This window comes from Molothrus aeneus, chromosome Z (genome assembly GCF_037042795.1).
Source record: "Molothrus aeneus isolate 106 chromosome Z, BPBGC_Maene_1.0, whole genome shotgun sequence".
Taxonomy (NCBI): Eukaryota; Metazoa; Chordata; class Aves; order Passeriformes; family Icteridae; genus Molothrus; species Molothrus aeneus.
In genome coordinates, this window is record NC_089680.1 from 59,836,388 (window position 1) to 59,858,475 (window position 22,088).

Consider the following 22,088-nt stretch of genomic DNA (forward strand, 5'->3'; position numbering starts at 1 on the left):
CAAAAGCATTTTCGCAGCTCCCAGAGCACACACACAGTTGTTTTTTGTTGGGTGGCTTGGTTTTCTTTTTTTTTTTTTTTTTTCATTTTCCATTACGAGCGATTAGATGGTGTCTATTCAAATTTGCTGATCCAGAGAGAAAATAGGAGTAGATAAAAGGAGATTTCAAGAGACCTCCTCGTCCTTTTCACACCAACCTGAGCCCCAGAATAGCCAAGGATCAACTCGGACAAAAGCCCTTTCCCTTTCCCTTTCAGCTTCAGAAGATTCGGTGGAAGGGGTTAACAATAAAACATATAACTCTAGACCCGTTTGATAGGATCAGGCAATTTTGTGTAACTTATTAACGACACTGTTGGATATGTCTGGGCTTAACCCCGAGAAACGTGTGAATAATTCTATTTTTAAAAAATAATAAAAAACCCTTTGCTCCGTAAAATATGTAGCAGTCATTTATAGATTTTGTGTTGGGCCGGAGCGATCTACTGTATTTATTCTGTTTCATTTAAACTTTAGCTGAAGCGCAGCCGCGTCCTCCCCACGCAGACAGAATATGCCGTAATAAACATATCTTGCTCCTGACAGTTTCAATGGAAATGCTAAGGTTTATTACTCAGATCAATTTCTGATGAATAAATATTATTATATCGCTACTACTCTACCATTGCTGAGTATTTGCCAGCAAACATACTTTTGCACAGTTTTATCTCGGATGCAGGGGAGAAAGTGACATTAAATACTTAAACATCTTGGAGCTGGTCTCTGGTCTGCGGAAAGTCCAGCTCAAATCTACTCCTGACTGACTAATCCCCTCAGTAAAAGAAATGGCATCTCTGACAGGTAACTATTAAGGAAATTATTATATACTGCCGTCGATGGCGTTGTCAGGACAATCTCACGACTTACAAACTCGTTTCCAAGCGTCAGCTCTTTATCAAAATCTCCAGCGCAACTCAGAATCATAAAAATACCAAATTCATCCCTAACAGAAGGTGAAAGCATAAAATACAGTCGGAACTGTTCAGTGCAAAGCGTTATGCTAGTGGTTTTTGTAATTTTTTTTCTCTTGGCTTCAGCGCTCTGATCACCGCAGCTTTATTTGTGCCGAATGTAAATATTTGGTCCTGGATTCACGAGTGTGTTGAAAATTATTCCCAGATTTTCCTTATACAGGAAAGTTTGATCTCCATCCAAGGTCATCAGTTTCTGTTCCTGCGGCTCTACTTGGGAATTGTTATGCTTCTTTGTGCTGTTAGAAAAGTGGCCTTCGTTTTGGGTGCCTTCTCTCCCGTCCTCACACAGACAGCTTTTTTTTTGTTGTGTGCTTGTTGGTTGGGGCTCTGTGTTTTTTTAGTTTTGCTTTTGGTTTGGTTTGGTTTTTACTTCTAGGCACAGATTTTTTATTTTTTTTTAATTGGGGAAAAAAGGCTGACTGTTGGGTGCTCAGGCGTTTCTGTCTGTAGGGATAACGAGCGCCTGCTTTCTGGTTGGCACTGGAGCCCCGTACTTTTGAGTGCTAACAAATGACAAACCCCGGCTCGGCGCGGAGCCGCTGCCGGAGAGGATGCGGGAACGGCAGATTGCCTTCTCGAGGGCGTGGCGGGGGGAGTTGCGAGGGCCGCTGTCTCACTGCTTTTTTGCCAATCCCGTCTAAAATAATTCCAGGGAAGCAGGCGGTGTGCGCGGAAGGGAAGGGCGGTCGCGCCTCTGGGTTAAACACACGCGGAAGGCGAGGAAGAGCGGGCACAACTCGGCGGGGTGGGACACACAATACCCCGTGGGTTGCGAGACCCAGCAGCAGCTTTGGATACCGCGGGGATGTCGGCCCTGACTCCAAGATGGTGTTTCACAGAGGAAACGGGGGGAAGGAGTACGCTCCAAAGAGTGGGGGTTTTGTTTGGGTTTTTTTGATAAATAAATAAATAAAGCAGGTTGTGCATGATGGCGTGGCCCGGGGCATGTGCGGCAGACGGGCGGAGGGGGAGCTCAGCAGGGAAAGGTGGAGGGCCTTGTTTCCCAAGTCCAGTCGCCTTCGGTGGGAAGTACTGAAACGTCCTGGGCGACTGACTAAGGTGACTGTGATAGGGATACCAGGAGGGGGGAGATACCAGAACGTCCAGGGTTGGATGGGCCCACCTTCGGCATCAGGCTTCCTTTAGAAAGCGACCAGGGTTGGTACAAAGCGTCCCAGAGTGCTTCCCTCAGGACAGCTGCGGGTGGGTGCTGCAGGAGGCAGCGAAGGAGCAGCACAGACCGCCCGGGAGGAGCTGGCCCCGCTCAGTCACGTCTCCCCGGGGTGATGCCACTCACCGGAGACCACCTGCCCAGGGCAGGGGGTGACTGCGTGTCCTCCAGAAGCACCACCTCCAGCACACACACACACACCATATGTTGCATTCCTCAAGAAACTTAGTTATCCTTCAGGTCTGGCTTGAGCGGAGGCAGGAAAAGGAAGGAAAAAAGAAAGAGAGAAAAAAGGCAAATGGAGAAAAAGGCCTATGAGGAAAAGCTCCAGCATTGCTGATGGGAAATGAGGCCTGGCTGGGCACCACCAGTTGTGGAGGCCTGGAACAGCAGTGCCACCCCCAGCCTGGCTGAGGGCCTGGGGAGCAGCAGGGCTGGGACACACAGTTTATACTGGGGGGGTCCAATGTGACTGTTCACATTTGCTCTGCAGCAGGCCGGCCCAGGAGAGAGGCCGTGCAAAAAGCTCCAACCAAGGGATGAAGGCAGAGGCTGGGGGAAACCCCAGTACAACACTCCGGTTTTACAGCCTGTAGGTGTCCACAGGTCAGAACTGAGGATGACTAAATACACTAAAAATTGAAAGCAAGAATGAATTTTTTTTTGCAGGCCAAAGCTGTTCACTGCACCCTGTGTAAGTGTGCACATACTGTCCTCCATCTACCCCATTCCATAGGCGTGTGCATATATATGTGGGTATATGTATGGACGTCCCCGTGTGGGTACTTTTTTCAATGTGTGTGTATGTGTATGTGTATATATATGTGTGTGTGTGTGTGTGTGTGTGTGGTGCCTTGTGGAGCTTGGCAGCTGAAGAAGGCACTTATTTGTTTAAGAAAACACAGGCTATGTATCCGTGCTCCCAAATTACATGCGGCCGGGCCACTTACAAATCCACCACTAATTTCCAGAGGAACTTTTCCTTTCTGCAGGGGACAAGAGAGGAACCAGTGCCATTATGGGCTGGGTTACACGAGGAAGGAGATAGGGGTGGAGAAGAGAGATACAGAAAGGAGGGGAAAAAACCAAACAAACAGAAACAACCAAAACCACCCGCTAAAGCCTTCCAAAACTCTCCCACCTTGAGATCCCAGCCTTGGACTCTGGCCTGGGGAAAGTAGCATCTAGTACGACAGAGGGAAAATTAATTCTCCAAGTTCCCAGCTCCATCTCCTTTACACATTCCAGATCCACAGAGGTTAAAAAAGGAATCAAAGTTCATTTCCCAATTAAATGTCAGTTGTGACCGTGTCCCTGTAATTTGTTGAGGAGAGGAAATGCCTCTCGTCGACTGATCTCTGTTTTAACCTGGTCAACACAAGCATGAGACTTTTATTGATGGATGCCCAGAGTCCCGTCTCCCCTCCCCAACAGGCTACTACTGCACAGCCACAGGACGTCGGAGATGGGTTTCTCCTCGGGACTCCCGCAAACTTCACCGGCCTTCACCCATCAGCTATTTCTACAAATCCTGTTTAAAAGCTGCTTTTCCTCATCACGGAGCGAATGAAAACCACCAAGCGCTTCCAGCCAGACGAAGGGAAAAAATTTCTCCCCGCCGCACAACCCCCGTTGCCCAGACTAGCGCAGTCTGAGCATGTTTAGGCTCCCTCTGTATTACAATTGTTCCCAGCCCGGCTGGGAAACATCTGATTACTGCCCCTGTAATCTGTTGACACTATCACCCACATAAACAAGCCGCCATCGATCTTTTCATTAGGTGATCAAGTAACAAACAAAGCAGGTGAAAGAGAAGAACGCTGGAATGCTTGCACGTCCCCAGCCCGGCGCCCTGCGGCTGCAGCTGGCCCTGGCACCCAGGTCGGTGCCTGCCGTACCTGCGTGGGTCACCTCTGTGAGACACGCGCGTTATATGGGGAGGGGAGCAGTGGAAATTCCCACACATGTTCTTATAGGGGGAAAAGAGAACGGAAGAGAGGAGGGAGAAAAAATCTCGGACAGAATGAGGACTAGGCTCCTTTCACTCCTCCCAAATGCCGGGATGCCCAAATGACGCCAGGGGAGGAGGTGGCCCAGGGGGGGGCAGGACTGGGGAAGGTCTCCCTGCCAAGTGTCGCGGCCTTGCTCCCCTCCCTCTGCCCCGAAACCACGAGGAAGGAAGCGGCGACTTGCCTGGGGTGGCCCGGGGAGCCGGGGCCGTCGGCAGAGTGCCCGGTCCGGGAGGAGCTGGGCTGCGGCTGCTGTGTCCGTCCACCTTCTCTCAGGCTTTCTGCCTCTGTCTGTGTCTGTGTCTGTGTCTGTGTCTCTGTCTCTCTCTCTCACTCTCTCTCTCTCCCTCTCCCCCCCCCCTCCGTGCCTCGCTCTGCCTCTTTTACTCCCTGTCTCTTCACAGTCTGGGGAGTAAAATCTAGATGATACACATACGGAGCTTGCTTTTTTGTCCTATTTAATCTTATTCGTTTCACCTTCTCACTGATCAAGAGACAGGACGGAGACTTTATTTGGAAAGAGCGAGAGAGAGGAAAGAAGCCTACTGTTGCATAGTCAATAACATCCTTTTTATCAATGCAATATACAACAGAGACGGCTTGGCCAAGGGGCTCATTGAAAATCTCTTCATTATTTCGGGACAAAATCAAGCATTATTCTGATCTTAGAAATGATGAAGGAATCTTTTCTTCAGGCGTCTCCCAGCCTCAGATTTCAGAGGCGACAGGGAAAGAAAAAAAATATCATGATCACTATGCATCAAATTTGAGGGGCTTATTTTTTTCTCTTTACTTTTAATTAAAGCAACATCACTTTACAAAACTAAATAATAACAATAAAATTTCTGTCACCTATTTAATTCACTTTCCTTCTGCAGGTTTTCCATCCACCTTCTAATCTGACTATAAACTTTATTGGGAGCTACGAGAAAGGTATGGTGGCAAGTAGGGGCGCCTGGGATTTTAGTTTTGGTGGGATTTTTTGTTGCGGGGGGGAGCTGTTCAGTTTTTACAGTCTGCTTCTTCTTTGTCACATGCAGTCTTTCGAACCCAAGGCAAATTTCAGATCCCTGACAAAAGGGAAGCTGCCTCTAAGGCCGGCTTGTGAGAGAGACAGAAATTGAAAAGAAGAGGGTCTTCTCCTCAGTGCAGTTTTCTATTTAAAATAAGAAAGGGGAAATGCATTTTTTGGTAAAAGTAGGGGGTGGGGTGGAAGGCTGCAGACAGGCGCGGAACCCCCTGCTCGCCGGGCTCCCCCGGGCCGAGGCTCCGCGCCCACTAGATGGCAGCCGGAGCCAGCGATTCCCGCTCGCCCAGGCCGGGGCCCGGGCCGGGAGCGGAGGGGAGCGCAGGGCAAGGGGGGGACTGACACCCCCGCAACCCCCTGCGCATCCCCCCTCCCCGCGTGGAGCACTTGGAGACATCAGGAGAGCCGGGGGAAGGGGAGCGAGGGGGAGGGCACTGCCTGCAGGGCAGTGGGGGTTATGCTGACTGCTCACACACCCCCAAAATAAAATTAAAGGGTAGGGGTGAAACCCACGCGAGAAGCGTGGAGCCCTGCTGGGCTGCGGGTGGACATGTTAGGTGAGGAATGAGGGGTGAGGGACGAGGGACAGGCTGCAAAAATAGCCCGAAGTGGGATGGGAACATATGGGGATTTGAATATATGTGTGGACTCGGCCGCGTGTCTGCCAGGGTGTGCATATACGGGCGCCTGCTCCTCCGTGCAGCGCGTGTTTCCTTCTCCATCATTAAAACCCCTGGAGTGGCTTTTGCAACTGGAAAGCAGAAGATAAATCCCTATTTCAGATCTGTAGGGGAAAAACAACAAAAAAAAAAAAAAAAAAAAAAAACCACAAACAAAAAAAAAAACTCCAACCCACACTAACTTTTCACAGGGAGCCCACATCCACCGTGTCCTTTTAATTGCATCTTTCTGTCTATCGCAATGCATCCTCCTCTGGCCATGTGTGTGACGGGTTGGGGTGGTAGAGGGGTCATAGACGACCCATACTAATCAGGTCTCAAAGTAAATAGCAGCACAGGGGGATCTCAGTGTAAATTGTGCTTGTCAGAAGAATCTCCTCTCCCTCTCTCTACTCTTCCTCTCTCCCTCCCTCCCTCCCTCCCTCCCCCCTCCCTTTTCCTTTCCCTTCCCTATCCCATTCAGTAGGTAGTGAAGAATTTTTTTTCATTTAAATTTTTTAAAAATAAAGGGAAAGAAAGAAAGAAAGAAAGAAAGAAAGAAAGAAAGAAAGAAAGAAAGAAAGAAAGAAAGAAAGAAAGAAAGAAAGAAAGAAAGAAAGAAAGAAAGAAAGAAAGAAAGAAAGAAAGAAAGAAAGAAAGAAAGAAAGAAAGAAAGAAAGAAAGAAAGAAAGAAAGAAAGAAAGAAAGAAAGAAAGAAAGAAAGAAAGAAAGAAAGAAAGAAAGAAAGAAAGAAAGAAAGAAAGAAAGAAAGAAAGAAAGAAAGAAAGAAAGAAAGAAAGAAAGAAAGAAAGAAAGAAAGAAAGAAAGAAAGAAAGAAAGAAAGAAAAGCGCGGGGGGGGGGGGGGGTGGACGGGGGGGAGTTGGGGGGTAACCAATGGAGTGAAGGAGGCTTGGCTAACCTTAGCCTCCCATTTTCTCTCCCCCCAGTTCAGGGCTCTGACCAGTCAGTCGCCTTTGATTATCAGTTGCCAGCAGCCCTTCTCTTGGCTCCTTGACACGAGCTCCATATAAGGCAGCGATCTCCATAGAAACGTGTCAGTTTCAATAGTAGTGTCAAAGTTCACTATATACAGACATTCGCGCAGATCCCCCTTTCGGAAACATTGCTTTGCTAGGCTTCCCGTTTAAACGCATTCATTTTTTGGGTCTCTCTCTCTCCCTCTCTCCTCCTCTCTCCCTCTCTCCCTCTCTCCCCCCCTTCCCTTTCTTGCATATTCTATTAGTTGTGTGCCCCCCCTTCATCTCCCTCTTCTCCTTCCTTTTCTTCTTTTTTCCACCCTTCCTCCTTGTGTCTTTCGCTTCATTCCTGCAGGAGAAGAGGAGAGAGGTGAAACTGGAAAAAAAAAAAAAAAACCAAACTCGGAAAGAAAGAAAGAGAAAAGGGGGAAAGGAGAGAGAGAGAAACAGGGGGGAGGGGGAAAGTCCGGAGAGAGAGAGAACGCGTTCACATCTTAATACCGTTATTATTTTGACAATTCTTGCCTCTTTTTTTATTTTGGGGGAGGGCTTCTCTTCTGGGTGATGAGTTTTTACACGAAATACTTTTTTTAGGCAACTAAACAAACAAAAAAGAGAATATTTTTGGGGCGATTTCCACCGTTTTTCTTCCTTTTTTTTTTTCCTCGCAACCAGTATCGTGCGCTCTCACAGGAGAAGAACACCGAAAAGGCAAGAAAGAGGAGAAGAAGAGGATTTATTTACCGACCTACTTTGGATCTCTCTTTTTCCTGCAAGTGTCATTATTATTCCCGTTCTCTATTTTTACACTTCGCCGTGAATTCGTCTCCTCTGCGAATTTAGTCACATCCGATTTTTTTTCTGCGATTTAAAAAAAAAAAAAAAAAAAAAAGGCGAGAGAGAGCGAGAGCGAGCGAGAGAGACAGAGAGCGAGAGAGAGCAGCTCGGGAGAGAAAGAGCAGCGACCGGCAACCTCCTCCTCCTCCTTCCCCGCCGCCGCGACAGGAGATCAAACTGCCTCAGCTCCCCGCCCGCCTCCGCCGCGCTCCCCGGCTCCACCGCCCTGAATGGCTGACGGCGCCCTGCCCTGGACCTGGCCCCCGGACACCTCCATACTCTGATCGCCGGCGAGCGGCTCCTCTCTCGACCTCCCGCCTCCCCGAGAGCCCACACCGGCACCGGCGGCGGCGACAGCGGCGGCGACAGCAGCCTCCGCGGGAGCGGCGGCGGCCGAGCCCCGGCGGCGGCGAGCGGCGAGCGGCGACCTCCTCCTCCTCCTCTTCCTTCCCCTCCTCCTCCTCCACCTCCTCCTCCTTTTCCTCCTCCTCCTCGGCGGCGCCGCGGCTTCCTCTATGCCTGCACATCCTCCGCGCTCGTAGCGCCCGGACCGCGTGTGCCTGTGCCCGTGCGTGTGTGCGTGTGCGCGAGTGGGGAGCCGTGTGCCGGGCGATTGCGCGCGTGTCTGCCTCCTGCGTGTGCGTGTCCGGCGTGTTACTCTCCTGAATGCCTCTCCCGACAGCCTTGTTTGCCGTTTCTGATTTTGCAACTTGAAGTGGCGGCGGAGGGGGGGGGGGGGGGAGGGCGAGGAGAGGCAGTGAGAGCCGGGGAGAGCGGGAGCAGAGGGGAGAAGCGGTCAGGCGGGGGTATTTTAAAGAGGGGGGATCGCTGGAAAGGGCAGGGAAGGGAAGGAAAGGAAAGGAAAGGAAAGGAAAGGAAAGGAAAGGAAAGGAAAGGAAAGGAAAGGAAAGGAAAGGAAAAGGAAGGGAGGAAAAGGAAAGGGAAGGGGGGGGGAAGAGAGAGGGAGAAAATCCTCCGTCGCCCCCTCCCCCTCTCTAAAAAAAAAAAATAGCAAGAGCGCGAGCAAGAGGAGGGGGGCTCGCGGCGGCGAAAAATAAATAAAATAAAGAAAACGGCAGGAGCGGCTCCAGCCGGCAGCAGCGGCGGCGGCAGCAGGGCAGCGGCGGCGGCAGCCGAGGCGGAGGCAGGCGGCAGCAAGGGTCCCCTCGCTTTCCGCTCGCCCCCGGCGCCCGGGCGGCCGCCACCCCCCCGCCCCCCGCCTCACTCCCCGGCAGCCCGCAGCGAGACGCGCCGCTCCCCAGCACTTTTTTGGGCCCGAGATATGGCAATGGTAGTTAGCAGCTGGCGAGATCCGCAGGAAGACGTGGCCGGGGGCACTCCGAGCGGCCCCAACCCCGCCGCGACGCAGCCGGCCCGGGAGCAGCAGCCCCAGCAGCAGGGGAGTTCGGCCACCCCACACACCCCGCAGACCCCCAGCCAGCCGGGACCCCCCTCCACGCCGGGAACGGCCGGAGACAAGGGAGCGGGCCAGCAGGGCTCGGGGCAGAGCCAGCAGCACATCGAATGTGTGGTGTGCGGAGACAAGTCCAGCGGCAAGCACTACGGCCAGTTCACCTGCGAGGGCTGCAAAAGTTTCTTCAAGAGGAGCGTCCGCAGGAACTTAACTTACACATGCCGCGCCAACAGGAACTGTCCCATCGACCAGCACCACCGCAACCAGTGCCAGTACTGCCGCCTCAAGAAGTGCCTCAAAGTGGGCATGAGGCGGGAAGGTGAATATTTCTTCCCTACTATGCTATCGCTCCCCTCTCCCCTTGGCTGTGCAGGCGTGCGTGTGCGAGGGCTCTCGGTCTGTCTGTGTCTGCCTGTCCGTACGCGCACACACGCGCACCTATATGCATATACATACACACACACACGCGCGCACACGCGCGGCGTGCAAACACACACACACATAAATATAAATATGTAAAAATAAATACACACACACACATACATATGTTTGTGTGTATGTATATATGTATATATATATATATATATATATATATATATACACATATATATATATATATATTTACAGCTCTCCGTAGCAATCCAACCAGGATTCTCTATATATTTCCATGCACATGTCAATCTCTTCCTCTGCCTGCACTCCATCTGGCAGCTTTGCACCAGGTTCTGTTGTTATTGTCGATGGTGGTTGGTGGTGTTTTCTTTTGCTTTTCGGTTTGTGCCTCCTGCCCTCCCTCCCGCTTCTCCCCACCCCCTTCTCCAGCACTGCCACACTCTCCCCTTTCCTGATAGTTGTGCAGAGAATTTATTATTATTATTATTATTATTATTATTACTACTACTACTATTACTATTATTACAATCGCTTGCTAAATATTTATCATTTAGCCTCTATCCCCACTTCCCCCTGCGCGCGCGTGTGTGCGTGTGTGCGTGTGCGTGTTTTAGATGTGGTTTTGTCTATTGTTGGCATGAGACCGGAGGGTGGGGGGAGATACATCTTTCTCCCGTACGAGATGTGACTCCATTCAGCTTCCTTCCCCCTCACCCCCTCCCCACCCCCTTTCCACCCCATCATTTCTTTTTAAACCTGCAATACCTCTCGGTAGATTCATCTCTCAGGCTCATTTTTCCCGAAAGAAAGATGAAAGACGTGTAATTAGAGAAAGAGGAAAGGGTGTGAAAAAGATGGAAGGGAGAAAAGGAAAAAAAAAAAAAAAAAAGGAGGGGAGGAAATGTGCTACTCTATCTTCGCTTCCCTGTGCTTCCCGGTGCCCCGGAGTGTGCTTCTGTGAGAGATTTGGCCTTGTTTTCATTCCATGCGTTCAAAGGAAAGTTTATGACTGAATCGTGTTTCTGTACTTCTGTCATTTCTTTCTTTCTATTTTTTTCTTTTTCTTTTTCTTTTCTTTTTTTTTTTTAATGCGTTGCTCATTTTATTTCTTCATCAAACTCCACCCTCTCCTTAAAGTCTTCATACAAATCTCGATTTATAACCTCTTTACCGGTTTTTCTCATTTTAGCAGCATCCACAGCCTGCATCTGCCACGGGGTTCCCACTATTTCCAACTGCTCTGCTTTTTTTTTTTTTCCTCCTCCTTTCCAAAAGTTGTCTGTGGTTTTCCTTGCGTTCAGACTCATTCTCGTGTATGGGGGATTTCCTGCCCTCTTTTCTCCTTGAAACATGTTCTCTCGGTTTAAAGTTTACCCTGTGACTGTCGTTAAAGATGTTCTAAAGATGTCACATCAGCGAAATAGTTGATTCTCCGGAGCAGGGATTTTAAAACTGTATTTTATACGCCACAAGAAAAGGAATTGAATTAGGCTGCTCCAGATCTGAAAGAGCTCACAAATATGATGGCTTCATTGGTAGCTGCAGGGGCTATTAGTAGGCACCTGGGAGAGTGGAGGCAAGCAATTTTTTTAAAAAAGGAAGGAGGAGAAAAAATAAACAAAAAAGTGAGAATTGTGCACGCAGTTAAATGAAAAATATCTGCCAAGTTTGCAAGTAGATTGAAGAGGGAGAGGTAGGCTGGAGGGCAGCAGGACAGAGGTCTGGCCCGGGTGGCGAGGAGGGCTCGCTGGGGAAGAAAAGAGAAAGTTGAGAAAAATGTGGCACGCCGGAAAAATGAGTGATTGCATGTGCGGGTGTGTGCCAGCAAGCGTGTGCGGTTGTGCGGGGTGTCTGTGTGTGCAGGGTACGAGCCTGAGTAGCCGTATCTTCCCCTGAAGTTACATTTGTTTACATGGCAAGCGGCTGCAAACGCTGGCACTGATGGAGGAAAACACATGCACACACTAAAAAAAAAAAAAAAAAAAAAAAAAAAGAAAAAGAACAACAAAAAAACCCCAACTTTGGTCAGCTTTCGGGACTCGAGGCATGCTTACGCTCTGTGTGGAGATGGTTAATGCATCCAGTGTTTTTGCAGTTGCAAGCTTGTGCATTCACTGTGCAACGCTGACTGCAGGCTTTTGCAGTGGCAACAGCTCACCAAAGATATTAATTACACCGTCCCCTTTTTTTTCCACGAATGTTTGGCTATTGTAAGTTCGGACATTTTTATTTTATTTCCCCCTTTCCCTTGATAATATTTAACCTTTTTCTTCCTTTTAGCAGGGAAAACTTTGCTGGGCGGGGGAGGGGGGGACTCGATGGAAAGCTGGTTCTGTGTAATAAAGTTAGCAGTGGGGAGCTGGAACGCTGCGACCTGTTCCAGCTTGAAGGGTAACAACGAGGTATTTTTGAAGAATATGGACACATTTGGTTTTATGAATTATTTTATTTAATATTTTATTCTAAAGCGCTATACATCAGTTTACTTGTAAATTTCAGTAGTATCAGGGCAATAGGTTGGGATTCACAACAGAGCTTGGATATATTTTTTACAGTTGGCTGTGATTTTTAACTCTACTTTCTTACCACCCGGAGGACTTTGATTTTTTTTTCTTTTTTTTCTTTCTTTTTGGTTTTCTTTTTTTTTTTTTTTTTTTTTTTTTTTTTTTTTTTTTTACGTGCGGGGCTTTCTTTTGTTACGAGAGGGGAGGGGGGAAGAGGGGGTTGTGTGCGGATTTGTCTTGTTTGCCTTGGCTTTTTTTTTTTTTTTTTTTTTCTTTTTAATCTGTTTATTTTGTGAAGGCTGTCTGCATTGTGGTCGGGGGTGGGGGGAGTGGAACGCGCTTGGCTGCCGCTGAGCTGAGGCTGCCTGAGCAGGGGTCGGGGCCGGGGCCGGGGCCGATGCAGGGGCCGGGCGGGGGGCTCAGAGCAGGTCGGCGGCAGCTGCCCGACTCCGCATGCCTCTGTCCGTGCCTGTGCGTGTGCCGGGGGCGAGGCGGTGGCGGGGAGGGGAAGAAACCCGGCATTGTCTCCGGCTGGTTGGCAGCGCCGCCGGGGCGATGCCTGCGAGCCTCCTGGATGCACATTTCCTCTCCTTCTCTCCTTCTTTTTGTCAGCGGTTCAGCGAGGAAGAATGCCGCCCACCCAGCCCAACCCCGGCCAGTACGCGCTGACCAACGGCGACCCCCTGAACGGGCACTGCTATCTCTCGGGATACATCTCCCTCCTGCTGCGGGCCGAGCCCTACCCCACCTCCCGCTACGGCAGCCAGTGCATGCAGCCCAACAACATCATGGGCATCGAGAACATCTGCGAGCTGGCCGCCCGTCTGCTCTTCAGCGCCGTCGAGTGGGCCCGCAATATTCCCTTCTTCCCCGACCTGCAGATCACCGACCAGGTGGCCTTGCTGCGGCTCACCTGGAGCGAGCTCTTCGTCCTCAATGCTGCCCAGTGCTCCATGCCCCTCCATGTGGCCCCGCTCCTGGCCGCTGCCGGCCTCCACGCCTCCCCCATGTCGGCAGACCGCGTTGTCGCCTTCATGGACCACATCCGCATCTTCCAGGAACAGGTGGAGAAGCTGAAGGCGCTGCACGTCGATTCGGCTGAATACAGCTGTCTGAAAGCCATCGTCCTCTTCACCTCAGGTGAGGGGACGGGTTGGGGGTGTGAGATGTCTGGGAAGGAAAAAAAAGGCAAAAAAACCCCAAATTACATGCAGGAAAATAAGGAAATAATTTAATAGAATTATTTTTAAAGGAAGGGGACTGGAGGTCGAGGAAGCATAGCACCTGATGGGGATATGCTCTGGTCCAGGGATCATCCTCATTGCCACTGATACTGGCTCTTTAACACACAGCCCCTCCAAAAAAAAATACTAAAAACCAAAATCAAATTAAGTGTAGGCGGTGGAAACATGCATGTTAACAATTTTTCCCTGTGATAGATGGTTTGAATTAACTAGCAGGAAAGTTGCATTAGCATTGCCTTTGAAGTGCTCTGGTCATAGCCTATAAGAATATAATACGTATACTATTATTGTAACCTGCAAGGGAGAATTTATAAACATCAAAGGGGAACTTTGTGAAGGAAATATAGGAAATAGAAACAAGGCAAGATAAGAGTCTGGGCAGTGTAGTTTTTTAATTATTCTAATTATCATCACGATATGACTAATTGCCACCTTTCCTACTTGTTTTTCTTTTTTTTTTCTTTTTCATTTTTATATCCCCTCTCCCCATCCCCTAGCTCCTCTCTTTTATGAGCTTCTCCCCCCTTTTCCCGATTAGCAATAACTGAACAGTTCTGATAAATGTGGCTTAAAACCAGGCCGAGGCAAAATTAAAAGCATTCCTGAACAAAGATGGCAAATCGTTCAAAGGCCTTGTTTAACACTGAGCAGTTTATAATCCATCAATATTTGATGCCTTTCAAGCACGAAAGACAGTATTTACATTGTATTAAAATGTCTCCTAAATTTGCACTATATTGTAATGTAGCAAATGTAGTATTAATATCGATTTGAACATCAGATAATTTATTTAGACAGGAGTATCTAATTTGTATGCAGGGTGGTCAGAGACATGTACTGTGACTGCCCCCTTTTACTTCCAGTGCAAATGCAGTTTCGCAGCATTGGAGAGAATATTTCTTTGCAAAGGATAATGTGCAAATCTTAAAACAAATGCAAGATTTACTGAATAGCCAACTCGACATTTTAATGTATTTTATCATAATAAGTCTTCTTGATGGAAACATGTTTTTCAAGAGTGACAAAGAGACCTGCCTGCATTTATCAGGGTGATTTAACTCCACAGCCTGCCTGCAGACTCCCAGACTTTCCTTTCCCATTCGTTTCAGGAAGCTCATCAATACACATGGATAGCCAAGGAGAACCTTTTTTTTTTCCCCCAGACGTAACTTGGAGAGATTCTTCCCAAGCAGAGCTGGGAAAATGTCTGGCCTGTGCCTCAGCCCTTCCACACATCAAAGGCCCTGTGAAGGAAGTTGCCCCTGATAGGGACTTGGTTGAGGCAATATTTTATTTTTTCTTCTTTTTCTTCTCACCCTGTTCCCTCCAATCTTCCCCCTTTACTTCTGAAACAATTGACCTTGGCTAGAAAAAGGGTAAGTGGCTTTAGAGGAGCCCTTCATTTACATATAATAAAACCAAATGTAATAATATTTGTGAGGGGAGAAGCCCCTTTCCACAGTGGAGTGGAGAATGAAGGGAACAATAATATTATTTCAGAGCAGGATCACACAAGGCATCTCAGAAAATGGAAATACTGCTGTCAGGAGTAATCTACTACTCCTTACCCCATCCGCACATTTCCACTTTTCACTAAACTTGTTTTCATTGCATATTCAGAGGGGAATTAATGAGAAGCCTTTCTCTAAGTCATCCAACTTTTAAACAAACTTTAAGTGACAGAAAAGACATTTTTAGGCATATTGTGTAAAGTCCTTCACTGAGGACAAAGTGTCTAAAACTGGCATGGATTTTTCCTGTCGTGGTTTCTACATTTGGGCTCCAGAGAGCATATATTTATTCTGTAAAATTCTGGACACCATCCAAAAGCTGTGTAGCAACCCAAAACCAGCTCCCTTCTTTCCTCCTTTACCCTTCTCTTGTATACCCTTCTCCTTGCCCTCATCTCCTTCTCCCCGCTGCCAAACTTTGGCATTATTAATTCCTGCATCTACCATTTCATTGTCATAAATAAATGTTTCCGGGAACAGACAGAGACAGATAACATAAATCAAATAAATCTATTTGCAGTGCAATAAGAACTTTTGATTTCTAGTTAGATGCCAGTTGATTACGTCTATATTTTCTGAACACTAAACTCTTCTGAACATGTAACATGAAATACATTGCCGCCACTACAAAGGGAAGACTGGAGTGTGTTGAACAGTAATGGTTATTTATTTACATAATTTCTTTTCCATAGACTGCAAGAAGAAATATAGAGCTTTCCCTTATTGACACACTGCCATATAAAAAAGCAAGGCACACACAGGATTTTCACATTAGCCCACTTTCTGAGATGGAATAATAATTTACCTTCAGTAAACATGACTTGCATTATTTCTCCCATGGATTGCACCTTTGTGGGCTACATAATCTAATCAAGTTGTGGATCCCTTAATTATTATTATTTTTAATCTCATTCTGAAGGGAGAATTGAGCCTTCCCACCCCCACTTTAGGTTGTGAAATAAAACCCAAGTGAAGGCATATGCCAGACCATTTAAAATAATTTAAGCCAAACAGATACTATCAGCATGAGAAAATTCTGAGTTTTTGGAGGTCTAAGGCAAAACCCGTGGCAATTTTTCAAAAACACATCAGGCTGATGCCCTTTTAGAGGGCAAGTTCCCCATCCACATTGTCCAGTGACCGGCACTTCTAGGTGCACTTATTGTAAATGTCTGATAAATATTTTACTAACCTTAAGGGTATGACATATGGGGCATAAAGAAAAAAACTCTGCCAGGGTGTCAGTAAGACTCTTTCATATTGCATTGTTTGGAAGTTGAATAGGATCCTAATGCATAATGGGCAGATAATGCATGTAAAATAGCAAGATATATGTAAATATGGAATCTGATTTGTGGCAATCAACATATGAACAGGTCTGTGGTTTTTGATATGTATTGCAAACAAGAACAGGCCGCAGCTTTTGATAGATATGTATGTTGCAACCTGGTGCTTTAGATGTTGCAAAATATCATTGCATTAAAGGTAAAGTATGGATTAGCAGAGCAGCCTGGCTCAGATAATTGTGTGTCTGAGGGATGCCAAGTCTGCAGCTCAGGTCAAAGGTTCTTCTTCTCAGAAGTTCCTAAATTATGGCTTGTTTTATTTGTATTTTTGCTTGAGGCCATAGTACTGTAGATGAAGGTGTTCAGAAATCTTTGTAAAGTTAGTTCTCGGTAAGGGAAGACTTAAGCTTCAAAAATGCCTGTGCAACAGATTTTATTTTATTTTATTTTTAGCTTTGAATAATTTGTTGATTTGTTGCATCTTTCCAGGGTCACAATTCTACATTCACATTTTTATAATGTTTTTTTAGGGGCCATTAACTAATTCATATATGGATCTATATATTAGTAAAGTCTGGCTTTGATCTGTTAACCTGCACTACTAGCTAACTGCCTTGCTCTGATCTTGATGGCTGGAGGCATTTTTTTTGTTTGTTGGTTGGTTTTTTGGTTAGATTTTTCAGTTATTGTTTTGGTTTGGTGTTTTTAATATCTATTCTGAATCTTCGAAACAATGTGGATGGTTTCAACTGTATGGGCATAGTCACGACTTTTCCATGACTGCAGTTTCCTGAGAAAGTCCTTCCACAAGCAGCTGGTGCCCAGTTATCCTCTGGTTTGGCTTATATGTTCTTTGAGATAGGATATGTGCTTGTAAGTGTCTGTATGTGTGTGCAAATGCACAGATGCATCCATACCTCTCTGCTTGTATTTATATAAACAGAATAAGGTGTATAGATACAATACGTGGATGTAAAGAGCTTCTGGTCTCGGATTAGTGCATGCTTGCCCAGGTCACGTAGTTCTGCAAGGTGCAAGGTGTATGTTTCTTGACAGTTTGGGTGCCAGAAAGACCTATAAGGAAGGAGTCTCTCTGGTTTCATTTAGGCAAGGCTTAGCTGCTGCAGCTCTTCCCAGCTTTGTGTCTGAAAGCTACAGACGCCTGCTGAGCACAAGCTGGGACTAACCTAGCCCTTTGCTACTGGATTTATCACACAGCCTGCAAAGACGTCTCAAATTTGCGATCACTGGCAGAGAGGCAGAAGCAGAGGAGACTCCCCTGCCCCACGGCATCCCCCAGCCGGCTCCCTGCCAGTCGCTGCAGGACCCAGTCGCTGCCTCTCTGTGATGTGCAGCCATGTAAACAAACTCCTTGTGTCTCACTCTACTTGTGTGCAACTCTGATTATTATTATTATTATTATTATTATTATTATTATTATTATTATTATTATTATTATTTTCCCCAATACCTTATTTGTCTTCCTCTCGGCGTTATTTAAGGGGGCTGGTCCAGGTTTCCAGCATCCCGGTGATGGGCTCCCTGGAGCAGAAACCACACTCGGCAGCGCGGAGTGTCGGTGGGGGGATGTGAAAAGGAAGTGTGTGTGTGTGTGTGTGTGTGTGTGTGTGTGTGTGTGTGTTTGTGTGTGACTGGGACGAGCGGGGTGTTGGCACCCCATCGTATCCTGGGTGAAAACACCCACGGTGGCAACGAGGCACAGAGAGGTCGCGTTATTTATTTGGCAGTGGTGCGCGGGATGGGATGGGGTAGCGTGGGGTGGGATGGGATGGGATAGGATGGGATGGGATGGGAAGGGGTGGGATGAGACGGGATGGGGGGGTGCGCCTTTGGGCTGCCCCCCATCCTCGCAGAGTTTCCCTATGTGGTTCCCAGCCACTAACCATCTCCCCCCCGCTTTATCGTCCTCCTCCACCTCCTTCCTCCACTCTCCTCCCGCCGTTCTGCGGCTGGCTCCGCGGGTGCGCTGCGGTGGGCAGACGCCTGCGGCCTATCGGATGCTGCGCACATCGAAAGCCTCCAGGAGAAATCGCAGTGCGCGCTAGAGGAGTACGTGCGGAGCCAGTACCCCAACCAGCCGAGCCGCTTCGGGAAGCTGCTGCTGCGGCTGCCCTCCCTGCGCACCGTCTCCTCCTCCGTCATCGAACAGCTCTTCTTCGTCCGCTTGGTAGGTAAAACCCCCATCGAAACCCTCATCAGGGATATGCTACTGTCGGGGAGCAGCTTCAACTGGCCTTACATGTCCATCCAGTGCTCCTAGAGCCCATCCCGCACCCCCGGCTGAGAGGCGGCGGAGCGGCGGAGAGGGGAGCGCTCGCACCCAGGGGCACTCGGGGTGCGGGGGGGGCCCGGGAGGTGGACACTGAACAAAAGAAAGGGCAAGTGGGAGCAGAGATGTGGCCGTGGAGGGGAGAAGGACGGACCTGTCGTCCGTGGAGGTTGTGATGTTTCGCCTTTTTTTTTTTTTTTGGCCTATTTTGGTTTTTTGTTTTATTTTGTTTTGTTTTCTTTCGGAGAGGAGGAAAAAAGAAATAAATAATATTAATAAAAGAGACAAAAAAAAAAAATGAGTATTGAGGGGATATTAATCAAACCTGAAGGGGATACTGGATCTTCCAGGATTTATTGTGGACTGTTGTTGATATATGCTGTACAGTAAACCAACAAAACAAAAAAGCATTGAAACTGAACTGAACCTTGTGTAGAATAAAAACAAAACCACCCAAAACCAAGCAAACAACAACAAAATTTCCATGCGCAAACATTTACCATGAACATTGTTACTCCTTTTGTAATATATTAGCCTTTATTTTCAATTTTGGTAAAAGTTAAAACATCATATGCGCATAAAGGAAAAAAAAAAAGGAGAATTAGGGGAAAATAACATTTTCCAAATAATTATAAGAGAATTGTCCTGTGTCTATGTATCTATATCTGTTTTGTATTTTTTTCTGGTTCCAAACCAGGTTTCCTGTGATTCTATACTAATAATTTTTGATATAACCCTTTGCTTCTTATAATGAGTGCGATATATGTTGTCAAAGCTGTTCTTCAAGAATTAAAATTGAAGTGAGAATTTAAAAAAAATAAAAGAATTTAGCAAAAAACCCCAACTTATCACCCCACAACCCATGAGTCTTGTTGCTTGAAACATGCCAACAATTCACAAAAAAAAAAAAAAAAAAAAAAAAAAAGGAAAAAACCCACAAACAATAAAAACAAAAATCTCCCCACATTTTTAACTCCTTTACTGGTGCTAAAAAGGAGAACTTGAAAAATACTTGGGAGGGGTAACCAAGTCATGCAAACTACGGGATGCTCCAAAATGGACTTGACTGTATAAGCTTAGGGCTGAGCTGTCAAGGCCTAGAAAAAGGGAGCAGGAGTTGCAGTGTGATGCCTTAGGTGACCTCGCCTCACTGGGACTGCACCACAAACCTTTCACCAAGGCTGATGGGCCTGTCAGCCTGGCCTGCCCCTTTTTGAAACACCTTTTCCCATCACTTGAATTTTCTGCTGAGTTCACACCTTGCTTTTTACTCTCAGACACCATGGGCATGGATTGAAGTCACCACATGCCATCATCTCTGCCTGTGCAGCAGGAGGCATACTCTAGCCATGGGTCCTGTTTGTTCCAGGCATGATGGCTTTCCGCTTCTGGGGGCTTGGCTGGGGTTGACTTTTTTTGGTTTTATCTTCTTTTCCACTCCAAGGGCTCGCAGACCCCAATATGTACTCCAGTGTGCATGCCTTGTGCTTACTGTCAGCCAGAACAGATCTCTTGATTTTTTTCCCAAATCTAGTTGCTGTGTGTGGAGGGTATTCCCACTCCATTAATATAGAAATCCAGCTGGATGCTTGCTCATTGGGTGGTGAGCTAGTGCATTTCATGTATGCTTATGTGCCATGGCCATGCAAAAAACACAGGCTGTGACATCCCACACCATGGCCCACCCACTGCCAGGGCCTGAGCTCTGTGCCAAAAACCCCTTTTCATTTCAGCTTGTCTTTTTTTTCCCAGAAAATTAAAAATTGTTTTTGTAATGGAGCTCCTTTGAAGGTAAAGGCTTCTAGCTGGTGGTGCAGATCTCTGTAACAGCTTTCAGTGCATTAATGTTTTATAGGATCTGAGACAGAGCTGTAAGAACACATACTACCAAGGGAGCTCTTTCTTAATGTATTAATAAAGCTGGATCTTTAAAAATAACATTGTCCCTCTCACACAGACACCTCCTGTGCCCTCCAAACAAGTCTAGATAAGGTAGACTTTTCAGTTTGTGAAGACATGGGCAGTGTTTTCCCTTTAATTTGCTATCTTCCATAGTCTCCTATTTCTCCTTCCCTCTCTCTCACAATCTCTCCCATCCTTTTTTTTTCATTCTTTATTTCTTTTTTTCCCCTTTTTCTTTCTTTAACAAGATTCTTCAATTCAACTCGCTTGGGGTTTTTAATATTCTAGACGCAGCAGATCTGAGGTGAGAGCAGCTCTATATAGTAGACAGTTATAGCTGGATAATCAACATTACGGGCAGATCCTTTATGGGGCTATCACCCCATTCAGGATGGAGAAACGGCCTGTATTCATAGGTGCTGGGAGTGGGGGGACTTCGATAATTCCAGACCTGACCACACAAGAACAAGGATTTGGGAGTTAGACAGACAGACAGACATCCTCCCTTTTGTCACTCACTTGGACACTGTATGAGTGAGAGCTTTGTTCCTGCCCCTTCCCCGGGGCCTTCCCTGGAGAAAGGGAGTCCAGCAGCCCCTCCGGGCTCTCAACAGGGAGTGAGAGGGAATGCTCAGACATGGGAGGTGCTGAAAGAAGCATTTTCAGCACTGCTTTATGGTGGGATGGTGATTTGGGACCCAGATGAATTAGCAGTTAAAAAAAAGAAAAAGAAAAAGAAAAACAGCAAAAGAAGACAAAAAACCCAAACCCGAACCCAAAAAACCCAAACCCACCGAAACAAACAAGCAAACAATCAAACACCCCCCAACCAAAAATAACAACAAAAACAAACCAACAAAACAAAAACCAGCCTCCCTCTACCTAAAAATAAACAAAACAAACGGGGATATAGGAAGAGAAAAACAGGTCTCGGTTTCTTCCAATGAGATGTAAATAAATTCATTACAGTGTTGTCCCACTGTTGAAAACAGATAAACTTTTTCGTAGATATTTTTCAATTAATTTTCATATTTATGAATAATAATAACCCACGGATTGCCAAGAAACTTGCAGGTGTAGAGGAGGTGTACGAGATGCACTTATTTCCATGTATGTGCCTAGACAGAAGTGTTTCAATCCCTTATTAAACTTTGCTTATAAGACGGTCTTGTGTTTTGAAGTGTTAACTACCCAGTCTGCGTTGTGTCAGTGGATGTTTTCCTTTGCCACGCTGCAGCTTCTCGGGCATTCATATGGTAGCTAAAAGTACTGTATCATCGCGTCATTTGCTGGGGAAAAAAAAGTAATATGTGGATGTGGAGACGGGCTGGGGTCCCTCAGCAAGTTTCTGCCGACTTATTCGTCATCTACAATATACTGCTTTAAAACCAACCCCATCTACATTTCTTCCGCCGTGTTGTTGCCGGGGGCCCGGGCGCTGTCCCCGGAGGCTCCTCGGTTCCCCAGGCTCCTCAGGAGGCGGGGTCGGCAGGGAGTTCCCTCGCATCCCTGCATCCTGCCGCGCCGGGCTCCGCGGCCCCTCCATGCTCACCAACAGCTGCGGCAGCACTTCAAAGGTTGGGGTGGGGTTGGAGGGGAGGAAGCTGGGGGTCGATGGAATTTGGGAGAGGGCGACCCTCCCATCCCAGCCCCGCGCAGGGGACCTGCTCGGGGCAGGGCAGTTAACAAAGCACTCCTCTTAGCACCTCGCTAACTAGCTTGCCTCCTCCCACCGCCCAATTAGGCCTTTTCTATACATTTAATCGAATAAATATTTGGAAATGCTGCTAAGTGGTAGGTTGAACCCGAGCTGAGGAGGAGGGGGGCTTGCCGGCGGTGGCAGGGGTAGC

At 47.3% G+C, this 22,088-nt stretch overlaps 1 protein-coding gene and 1 long non-coding RNA gene across 9 annotated transcripts in view; one reads left to right on the forward strand and one right to left on the reverse strand.

Moving 5' to 3' along the window:
* LOC136568881 (uncharacterized) overlaps positions 1-8,123 on the reverse strand; it is a 59,615-nt gene extending 51,492 nt beyond the window's left edge. For 3 of the 4 annotated variants that reach the window (XR_010785289.1, XR_010785286.1, XR_010785288.1), the window contains exons 1-4: positions 7,974-8,123; positions 7,606-7,718; positions 6,800-7,206; positions 4,378-5,971 (exon numbers count right to left, since the gene is read on the reverse strand). This is a non-coding gene — a long non-coding RNA (uncharacterized lncRNA). Of the gene's footprint in view, positions 1-4,377; positions 5,972-6,799; positions 7,234-7,605; positions 7,719-7,973 lie in introns of all 4 variants that reach the window. The other variant, XR_010785287.1, reaches the window with a different exon arrangement.
* An 812-nt stretch (positions 8,124-8,935) lies between these two features.
* Positions 8,936-21,402, forward strand: NR2F1 (nuclear receptor subfamily 2 group F member 1). 5 transcript variants are annotated; one of them, XM_066568666.1, is made up of 4 exons: positions 8,936-9,427; positions 12,618-13,145; positions 18,047-18,234; positions 18,319-21,402. In XM_066568666.1, exons 1-4 carry the CDS (start codon positions 8,977-8,979, stop codon positions 18,325-18,327), a joined length of 1,176 nt encoding a protein of 391 aa, XP_066424763.1. In that variant the 5' UTR covers positions 8,936-8,976; the 3' UTR covers positions 18,328-21,402. The 5 variants fall into 5 exon arrangements, with proteins under 5 accessions (XP_066424763.1, XP_066424764.1, XP_066424765.1 ...); XM_066568667.1 differs by lacking the exon at positions 18,319-21,402 and adding an exon at positions 11,597-11,711 and having other exon boundaries at positions 18,047-18,158; XM_066568668.1 differs by lacking the exon at positions 18,319-21,402 and adding an exon at positions 11,636-11,711 and having other exon boundaries at positions 18,047-18,158.
* Positions 21,403-22,088: the final 686 nt, after the last annotated feature.